Source organism: Leptinotarsa decemlineata, unplaced genomic scaffold (genome assembly GCF_025532065.1).
Source record: "Leptinotarsa decemlineata unplaced genomic scaffold, Ldec_3_MD MMD2_tig00000199_RagTag_RagTag, whole genome shotgun sequence".
Classification (NCBI taxonomy): Eukaryota; Metazoa; Arthropoda; class Insecta; order Coleoptera; family Chrysomelidae; genus Leptinotarsa; species Leptinotarsa decemlineata.
The window spans coordinates 15226210-15237285 of NW_027412544.1; the positions used below are offsets into that span (position 1 = coordinate 15226210).

An 11076-nucleotide genomic window follows, 5' to 3' on the forward strand; every position below is an offset into this window, starting at 1 on the left:
TTCTTAACGCATCGTCCCTAAATAACGTTACCGCCAGCCCCTCAGAGTAACAAAAAACAATAGAGAGGCCTTTTCCATCCTTACATTTATGGCAGCATAACAATGTTTGTTTACGGGAAGTAAGTTGGACCATAAAACAGTGGCGGTTGGTTTAGTTGATAATCGGAGGGATATTATATATTTATAAAATAAATCATTTCAGGTGAAAATGTATTCTGTTCGAATAGTTCCTACAGGAAATCTGATTTATTATTGAAAATTATGAAAATGGGACCAGTTTTTCTACCACCTACTAGATTTTTATTTATGTATAGCTTTATAATAAAGCGCATGATTTACTGGGTTAAAATTAAATTATTTCAAATGAACTAATTTATAACAATGATAAATGTTAATTTCAAAATTAATGAACTTCGCTTCATAAAATCAGATGAAGAAATTTGTAATTTATTCTCAGATTTAATAAACAAGCGGTACGGTTTATGAGGTCCAATGTAAGAAATTTCTAATTAGAAATCATGAATATTTATAAATACGATTGAGGTTTGATGTCATTATGTAATTTCATTCAAAATTGGTATCTAGGGGTCTTTGTGGACCGACATAATGAAAGGGGATATTTTTGATGTTTTGAATGATCATTTTTTTGATTTTATTCTTTAAATAAAGTTTTTGAAACTAGGTTTATATTATTTCATTCTTTGACATATCCCAACCAAAAAAACGTTAGAAAAATGACAACTGTCATTTCTTATTGAATATTGTCTATATGCAACTCGAGAGCCTCGTGCAAAGAAAGAAAAGCCAATACGTAATTCATATTTTTTGTGTGACGTAAGTTAGTTGTTAAGTGAGCAATAATAGATTTAACACCGGTTGCACAAGAATAATTATTCAGTGTGCAAACTGAACATTGAGCAGAAACTTTTTTAGTCTGTTGATCACAGAATGAATATGTTTGAATGCAATTTTTTTTCATTAACATTAAAGATTTTTTGTAATTTGCATATATTCATTAAAACAACGATAAAAATAAAAAAAAACAACAATAAAAATTATTTGGCGCTCCGGGGCGAATTCATTGATTCCAGTGGCGCATTTGATTTTTCAGCTGCAGGAGAACCCGGAAAAACCTCTCTCTTATAAAACAAAATGTAGGGTGTCTCCAGAGGCTCCAATAAATTCAATGCATCGCCAGAACACTTCGTGACACGACTACCGTCAAACCAGTCCGTTTTTTCTTTGACCAAGGCGTAATAATGACCGAACGCCAGAACCACAGTGAACAATGACTGCATGAATATTATAATAGTGGTCTGCTAGGTTGAAATGTACATCTATTTCGAACCTTCCAAAGAGTTTCTTGCTTCCGTTAGAGGTTGAGTCTTGTTTGAAAATCACCAGTGTTATTATTAGATTGACTGGAGCCTCAGCTATACTTGTTTCCTTATAACAGTCAGTTAGTTTGGCGCATGTTTGACAATACAGTCGATCATCACCTGTTAAAAATTCCATTTTCAGATGATTTAACAATAAGCTTTGCACGGACTGGTTATTAGTCGTATTAGGAAAAGCTAGATGAAGTTCCAGAACATCACATTCGTTTTCGGTACTTCTTGAACATTTACCACAAAGTATACAAGTGAGAATTTTTCCAGCAAAAGATTTACAAACACAAGACCAGATGGGCTGTGCGGAATCATTCAGTCCAGAGCGGTCAGGAGTATTGATTTTGCTATTGTTTTGCTCACGAAGAGTATTCAACAAGAACCCCAAGAATTCGGAACAATCCTCTTGTTGTCCTAACGAGTATCTAGTGGACTTCAAAGACTCCAGGAAATCGGTTGGAGGGGAAGATGATACCTTCCTACGAAACTGCAGCTGCATGAACAGGTGTTTGAGTTTAATGAATAAGTAGGAAACATTCCCGTTCTCGTTCATCATTAAAACTTCGTTCTTGAAATTCTTCGTCATGAACAACACTTGTAAAATGCTATTCATGTAGCAAGTGTTTCCTAAATTATCCAATCCAATTTTCTTCTCTATATTTTCAGGACAAATATCTACTGATTCGTAAGGAAGAACATGTTTCACAGAATCTTCATAAGAACCATTTCTCAAGCTGCGATCGATCCTTCCAAGTGAAGAAGGGTTTCGTAGAGGGATCGATTCGGCTCTTGCTTCATGAAGCTCTTCCACTGAAAGGGAACCAGTTCTACGAGGACTGCAACTCATTTTTTGGGGGCAAAATGACCTGAGTCCAATCACTTTTGAATTAACCTTGATAGGAGACTGATGAATATCCACATATCTCGGCTTGTTTCAAAGAGGTTTCAGTTCCGTACTGAAATTAGGGCAATGCATGATCTCATCAAAATTATGTGAAGGAGGAATATAATTATAATTATAGACTTCGTCAGCATGAATTATTGAAAAAAAAACATGATGTCGGTCCACAAAGACCCCTGGATACCAATTTTGAATGAAATCACATAATAATATCAAACCGTACCGCTTGTTCATCAAATCTAAGAATAAATCACAAATTTTTTCATCTGATTTTGAAAAGCTAAGTTCATTACTTTTGAAATTAACATTTATCATTGTTATGAATTGGTACATTCGAAATAATTTAATTTTAATCCAGTAAACCACGCGGTTTATTATAAAGCCATACATAAATAAAAATCTAGTAGATGGTAGAAAAACTGGCCTCATTTCCATAATCAATAATAATAAATCAGATTTTCTGTAGGAAGTATTTGAACAGAATACATTTTCACCTGAAATGATTTATTTTATAAATATATAATATTCCTCCGATTATCAACTAAACCAACCGCCACTGTTTTAGGGTCCCACTTACTTCAAATGTAAACAAACTCTCCATAACCTCCGAACAGTCCGAAATAGTCTCGGACACTTATTTAAACCAGAACGTTTTTGAGGAGACCACTGTGCCATCTATCGTATATATGAAGAGATAAAGACGAGAAAATACTATTGATCATGTCCATTTTGTTATGTAGCGTATTCTTGTAGTCAGTTAAAATATTACTTAATCTCAATCATCAATTATTTGAATCAAATGAATAAAAATCATCCTAGAAAATAGCCCAAACTAATTTTCACATGAATGCGCATGAGCAACGGGAACAGTTCTCAACAGTTCAGCCCCGAGAGCAAGAACGATTCGAAACGGTTCAAGACAGTTTAGGATCATTTAGCAATCGAAACCAGAACAGAGGATTCATCAATCCGAATTTATCCTCAATAAACCAGAACGCTTTATATCAACTGCACATTATCCTGACGTCCTAGAACCTGAATTTCGTAGAACCAGAACAAACATTCTCTAGACAATAGAGTTGCCATGCCTGTACGGTGCCAATACCAATACAATACATGTGTTTTGAAACGGGTATCGTACTATCCTTTTCTGTACAACTTATGGGCGAGGGGGGTGGCGGGTAATGAGAGGTTATGGAGAGTTTGTTTACATTTGAAGTAAGTGGGACCCTAAAACAGTGGCGGTTGGTTTAGTTGATAATCGGAGGGATATTATATATTTATAAAATAAATCATTTCAGGTGAAAACGTATTCTGTTCAAATAGTTCCTACAGGAAATTTGATTTATTATTTATTAATGATTATGGAAATGAAGCCAGTTTTTCTACCACCTAAGATTTATATTTATGTATGACTTTATAATAAAGCGCGTGGTTTACTTGATAAAAATTAAATTATGTTAAATGACCCAATTCATAAAAATAATAAATGTTAATTTCAAAAATAATGAACTTTGCTTCATAAAAACAGATGAAGAAATTTGTGATTTATTCTCAGATTTGATAAACAAGCGGTAGGTACGGTTTGTAAGGTCCGATATAAAGAATTTTCGATTAGAAATCATAATATTTATAATTACGATTGATATTATTCTTGATTTCATTCAAAACTGGTATCTAGGGGTCTTTGTGGACCGACATTATGTTTTTTTTATTATTCATGCTGACGAATTCTATAATTACGAAAAATCATTAATGTAAATGAAGAAAACTGTATTCAAAACTGTATTCATATTTATGCCATAGGTCATATCCATTCTGTGATCAACAGATTAAAAAGCTTTCTGCTCAATGTTCAGTTTGTATACTAAATAGTTATTCTTGTGCAACCGCTGTTATATCTGTTATTACTCACTTAACAACTAACCTACGTCACACAAATAATATGATCTCCGTTTTGGTTTTTCTTTCTTTGCACAAGGCTTTCGAGTTGCATACAAACAGTATTCAATATTCAAGAAAGGACGGTTTTCATTTTTTTAACCTCTTATATGGGATATGTCAAATGATGAAATGATGTAAACCTAGTTTCAAAAACTTCATTTATAAGAATAAGATCAAAAAAACGATCATTACAAACACCAAAAATATCCCCTTTAATAATGTCGGTCCACAAAGAACCCTAGATACCAATTTTGAATGAAATCACAGAATAATATCAAACCTTAATCGTAATTATAAATATTCATGATTTCTAATCAAAAATTCTTTATATCGGACCTCACAAACCGTACCGCTTGTTCATCAAATCTGAGAATAAATCACAAATTTCTTCATCTGCTTTTATAAAGCAAAATTCATTACTTTTGAAATTATGAAATTTATGAAAGTTATGCTGCCTTCAATGTAAGGATGGAAAAGGCCTTCTCTATTGTCTTTTGTTACTCTGAGGTAGTCCGATACCCGCTTCAAAATACATGTATTGTATTGGTATAGGCACCGTATTGGCATGGCAACTCTAAGTCTTATTATCACTCTGAGGCCAGCCCTAATTCAAAGAGCACAACGACAGACGGTATTTGAAATAGCGCCTAATAAATTAACCTGCTGGGCATGCGCAACCATAGTTTTTTCATTGAAAAGTTAAAGGTTATGTAAGTTTGTTGTTATTTTGTACTTACCATATAAAATACGACTACTTAATTCCATCTTTTGATTTTAAGTAATAGTAAATAAATAAGTGGCTCTCCTGAAAAAAATTTTCAATTTTAACCCTTTGTTTTTTTACCGTAGTATGCGCTGGTCAGGCCCTATGCCCGAAGCCACGAAACATTCAGAAGGGCGCGTTGATAACCAACGACCACTCCCCCTCACCGTGAGTTAAGTGATCATTGGGTCCGAGAATCATATGCCCTGTGCAAGCGCAGTGAACCAAGAATGACAGCCTTCTGCATTTATCCGGCTAAAATTTCTGTTTTAGTGCGGCAAGCCGGTATGATTTTAAGATTCGAGAGTAGAGAGGGCATCATTCAACCAAGGACTCCAATAATCAAAACAACCATCTTGACAGAGTGGTTCGAAGAGAAAATCTCGATATTTTATCCGCTTTTCCTCCTCTTTCCGGAAGATATTTGTCTCGCCAGAAGCTGAAAACTCCACAACGAATATCGTCTTACTCTGGTGGTCGAGAAGGACTACATAATACTTATTAGCTTGTATGATCCTAAGGGTGGAGAACGAATAGTTCCAATAAATTCAGCACCTCTCGTTCCCCACAACGGATTCAATATCCCCCGGAGCGTAGGGCAACACCAGTGTCTCGTCAATACCGTAAGAGGGCCGCGTTATGTCGATGGATATAGACCGAGACCGTATATGCTGGACATGCTGGTACCAAGTGCATTAGGGTCTCGGGCGCCTCGCGGCAGGCCCTTCACCTTGTGTCAGGGAGCTCTATACCCATCACGCGACGGCGGTAGACTAAGGTGTTGAACCCCTTAGTTTCCGACTTCAGCCCACTCGACCTGAGGAAACTGAGGAAAGCGAAAGTCAGACGCTTTGATAAGCCAATGTCTCCAATATTATTGAAGAAGAGCCCATGCATTGGCTTATCCTTGTGTTTCCGCAGAACTGAGGTGATCTCTGCGGCTTTTTTCTGAGCTTTTTGCTGAACGGGTTTCGACTCGGTGACAGAGTTGTGGTCACCTCGTTCAGTGTCGAAAACTATACCGAGTTCATCAGCTGCTCGGGCTGCTGCCCGAAGGAGAAATGCTCCATTTCCTGCTCTCTCATGGTCACGGACCATGCAGAGAAGGGGATCCGAACTCCTGACGACTTTACAGGCTATATTCAGAACCATTCTGTCATGTAGACACTCCAAACTCAAAAGTCCACGTCCTCCCTGTTGTCAGAGAAAGTAGAACCGTGGAACGGACGATTTGGGATGCAAACTTTTATAGAGATGCATCATTTTTCGGGTCTTTACGTCGAGTTGATACAGCTCCTCCCGAGTCCACTTCACTACTCCAAAGGCCGTTTTCACACTAGCCGACACGACCCCGACCCGACACCGACCCGACACCTACCCGATTTGATGCCGACCTGATAAAATCGGATGTGCTTTCACATCAGACAGACAGTCGGTGGCAGTAATTCGACGTAGCAGCTCTGTGTTTTATAAACGTGAAAAAATGGCTGACAGACGTTTGTATTTGTTATATTTGTTGCATTTAAGATCTAAGAGGCGGAAATACATGAGGAAGTATTGGGTCCACCCGATCATTAAAGTTCGGTATGTAGAAGGCGCATTCTACACTCTATTTGAGAAATTAGCTTCGGAGGAAAAAAAGTTTTTTAATTTTTTCCGAATGAGTAATGCTACATTTGATTACTTAGTTGTGAACTTGCGTGATTCTATCAAGAAAGAAGACACCAAATTCCGAATGGCAATACCACCTGAAGAAATGTTGTCAGTAACATTAAGGTAAGTGGATTGTAAATATTAGTTCAACATCTTATTTGATGAAAACTTAATTTATGCTTTCAGATTACAAAAATTCCCAAAAAAAGTTACCTATACTTATTACATTGCTACAATGGTACTGTATTTCTTAATCTATGGTAATATCAATATTTGAGTATCAGCTTAGGTTTAAGGCCAAGCAGAACTTCCCATTTCATCATTTCGGAGGTAGACGGAATTACCAGATGAAACAAAGTCGTGGGTGCTTGGATAGTTAAAAGTGGAAAGAGCAGCTGAGCTTGGACGTGATCGTTTGTCTTTTATAGATTTAATAGCCCCCAGAAATTCCATATGAAGATCAAGTAATTCAGATTCGTTAAAGTCACGTATGTATGGCTTAAACGAGAGCAGCATTAACTCGTGATCAGTAGGTACATGTGCAGGCTTTTTAATTTCAGATAGAATTTCTTGCTCAATGAAGTCAGGTTCCCGTCTTTTCAAGTTTTTTCCAGGAGGTCTATTTACTTTCTTCTTTTGGTTAATAGATACGTTAGCACATATTACTTGTGAATCATTTGGAAGAATCGCATGATCATTTACCTCGGTTTCTGAGGGAGATAGAGGTTGAATTTGTGTATCACTTTCATCTTCTGGTTGCACAGCCTGAGTCAAGTTGTTTATGGTGTCATCTTTTTGGATTGATTTCAGTAGGTATTGCAAGTGTTCGGCGTACATATAACTCTTTTTTGCAGCTTGTCCACTTTTTGTTTTTTGAGAACGTATGAAAGCATCCCTTATGTTTTCCCATTTCTTCATTATGACATCGCCTGAAACAAGAATCATTTTGTAGTGTTATGCTTATCAAACAACTGTTTTGTTTTTCAAGCTGCGGGTAACAACTAGTTCTGTAATAATTTACCGTATTTATACCTGTATTATAGTTACATTTATTGTTACAGGTATCTGGCATCAGGAAACACATTGACAGATTTGCATTACACATTTAGGATTGGCATTTCTACATTAAGCAATATAATTAATATTGTATGCAGTAAAATATGGGACATATTTTGTGGCGAATACCTAAAAGAAATGAAACGGCAAGACTGGGAAGAAGTCGCAGACGAGTTTAAAAGAAAAGCAAATTTTCCAATGTGCCTAGGCGCGATAGACGGCAAGCACATTCGGATACAAAATTTTCCTCATGCTGGATCAGTGCATTTTAACTATAAAAAGTTTTATTCCATAGTACTGTTAGCTATTGTAGATGCTAACTACAAGTTTGTCTATGTTGATATCGGTGCATATGGTAAGGATTGTGACTCTTCCATTCTACAATGTACAGAATTTTGGAGAAAGTTAAGTCTTGGAGAACTAGACATTCCTCCGTCGAAGGGTCTTCCCCCAAAAGATATAAAAGTGCCACATGTTTTTCTTGGTGACAGTGCGTTTGCTATTCACGAACACATCTTGAAGGAGTTTTCAAGTAATAATATGAGTGTTAAGCAACGTGTTTTCAATTACAGACTACACCGAGCTCGCAGGTATGTTGAGTGTGCATTTGGCATCCTCAGCAACAAATGGAGGATCTTCCATAGACCTTTAAATGTTTCTAAACAGTTTTCCAAAAATATTGTCAAAGCTTGTGTGGTTTTACACAATATAGTTCGGTCGAGAGACGTGGGAGGACATGATGACGAAATGATAGTTCCAGGAACTCAATTCCAAAACCTAACCAGGAAGACGAAGGAAACAGGAAAAACCGGGAGAGGTGTTCGCACAACTTTTGCCAACTATTTTGTGAGTGATGAAGGCAAGTTACCTTGGCAGTTATCAAAAATCTAAGGCTATTATGAACTAATAGGATTCTTAACCAACAATGTACATAATGTACTAAACTAAAAAGGTACATTAAAAATTGTACGTACTTACCGACTTTTTTCTTTTCTTCCGTATTTAATGTGTCATATCCATCTTCTAGGTATTCAAATATTTCCTTCCAGCTCCTTTGACGAAGAATTTTATTTTTGTTTCCCTCATCACTTTTATCCCATAAACAAGGCTTTGATTCGACTAATTCAATCAGAGTTACTATGTCATACTTAAATACACTCATTTTAAAAACACTTCAGAACGAAGAACGAACAAACAACTAACAACCGGTGGCTAAATTATCGGGCCGATAGTAGTGGGGCAGGTGGTGCCCGCCGACATGGCGGCACCGATACCGACCCGACGCCGACATTTCGTCTAGTCTGAAAGCGCTCCCTTGTATTAAATGCTATGTTTACTCCAGTGTTGTCGGGCCGATGTCGGGCCGATATCGTGTCGGTGGTGTGTCGGCTAGTGTGAAAACGGCCAAACGGGTAGAATAAGACTGGAACGGCAAGCATATTTATTGCAGTAACTTTGTTTTTTCCCGACAGTTCCAATGACCAGATCTGTCGAAGTTTGTGTTGATAATTGCCGCAGGGAGAGTTCTTTACTGCTGTTACCTCTTGTGAGTGGCGTTGTTCCACCCCGAGGTAAATATAAGTTATTCTGGCATCCAAATGGTGTAAGATGCTTCCATCTACGAGCTGCATATCTTCCACGTAGTCCCCGCACCGTCCTCTTTTGAGATGGACTGTTGCACATTTGTCTATCCCGAATTTCATACCGATAGCATGCGTGTACTCTTCCACCACCCACAATGACTGATGGAGATCCTTCTCTCCAGAGGCTTAAAGTTTGAAATCATCCATATAAAACAAATGGTTGACCGTATGCTGCCGGTTTCCAGGTGTGCCACACTTATATCCTCGAATATTTCTGAGCTCAACTGATAATGGCAATAGTGACTTGCAGAAGAGAAGGGGACTGAATGAATCGTCCTGAAATACACCCCTTCTGAAAGTGACCCACCCTGTTTGGACTCTCGCTTGACCAGATGTTATGATGAAGCGAGTTCGCCACAGGGGTATTAGTTGTTCAATGCATTTCTCTATTTTGTCGGGTACCGCAAGGCATCTGAGCAAATGCAAGATGAGCTCATGCGAAATTGTATCAAATACCTTACGGTAATCGATCCAGGCCATAGAGAGGTTACGCTTATATTGTATCGAGTCCTGCGTTACACATTTGTAGATGAGCAAGTTCTCTTTACATCCAGCGACTCCTCTCTTCGACCCTCTCTGCTCATATATCCGTTCGAACACTCTGTCAACTGCGGTGAGTATTCGTGTGTATAAGATGCTTGTAAACAATTTATAACACGAATTCAAGTATGTTATCGGTCTGTAATTCTTAGGAATCGACTAATCTCCACTTTTGGAGATGAGAACGGTCTGCCCCTCGACAAACTAATCCGAAATATGCTGCTCTACATCCAGCCATGAATTGAAAACTCTGGCCATATGGCGGTGGGTGCTTGGTAGTTTTTTCCACCAGTATGTGTTCAATCCATCTAGACCTGAAGCAGCAAAGTTCTTGGAACCCACAAGGGCTCTTCGAACGTCATCCGGAGTTATCGGGTTGCGCAGTTCATTGAGCTCAAGCTCTCGAAGCTTTCTGTTGAAAGCCTTGACTTAAAGTGTGATAGTTACGTCGTAGTTCATTAGCGGCTATTCGCCGCAGTCCAGGCGTGAAAGACCTGTTGGCCGCCTTGTAATCTATCACACATTGGATATGAGATGCGTGTTGCCTCGCTGACGTGATCTTAGCCTCCATCTTGTGTACACGCCGTTCAATCTTCCGAATCGCAAGACCGGGATTTCGTACTTTCGATTCGGAAAGCGATTGAACGACTCTATACACGGCGGTGTTGATTTGCCAGATGTCAGCCTCTTCTGTTCAATGGACCTCCGCATCAAAACAAGCCAGTTCTTGTGGCTTCAGGGGCCTAATTCTGTGGAGCGCCCTGCGTGTTTTGATTTCGTCTCCATTGGTGGTATGGTGCGAGTCTCCTATCCAGCCGTCCCAACGGGTGGTAGAACTGTCACTTCTACTACTTCGTTAGCAGGCTGTGAAGGAGCTAAATAGCCCTGGCGCCGAATATAAGATACGTAATCCCTAAGGTTTTGGGCGGAAAAGGCGGCATGCTCAGGATGTGTTTCACACCACAGAGCATGCAATCTCGCCATGTACCCTCTTCTCGCAGGCTCACTATTCTCGTAGCAATGCATAAGGCTATCTCTTAACTCATGCGTCCACTCAAAACGCCCGTTTTTCATTGCCAGAGTTGTCATCGGTAGGCAAATCATCGTTATGGTTATGGGCCCCACCACCTTGCCTCTGACCCCTCCGAGCGGGTCATTTGTGGGGGCCCCTTCCTTGATTATTGGGAA

General features: G+C 38.6%; 1 protein-coding gene across 1 annotated transcript; it reads right to left on the reverse strand.

Moving 5' to 3' along the window:
- Window positions 1–6803: 6803 nt before the first annotated feature.
- On the reverse strand, window positions 6804–9106 carry LOC141481463 (uncharacterized). Its single transcript, XM_074173016.1, has 2 exons — window positions 8684–9106; window positions 6804–7578 (listed from the first exon to the last, which is right to left on the reverse strand). The coding sequence occupies exons 1-2, from the start codon at window positions 8865–8867 to the stop codon at window positions 6941–6943; spliced, it is 822 nt and encodes a 273-aa protein (XP_074029117.1). The 5' UTR covers window positions 8868–9106; the 3' UTR covers window positions 6804–6940.
- Window positions 9107–11076: the final 1970 nt, after the last annotated feature.

Bases quoted from the DNA above. Each gene is read 5' to 3' on its own strand.
- LOC141481463 (XM_074173016.1), bottom strand. From the start codon at position 8,867: ATGAGTGTATTTAAGTATGACATAGTAACTCTGATTGAATTAGTCGAA. The intron at 7,579-8,683 runs GTAAGTACGTAC...TTCTTGTTTCAG, and splicing joins GGAAGAAAAGAAAAAAGTCG to GCGATGTCATAATGAAGAAA.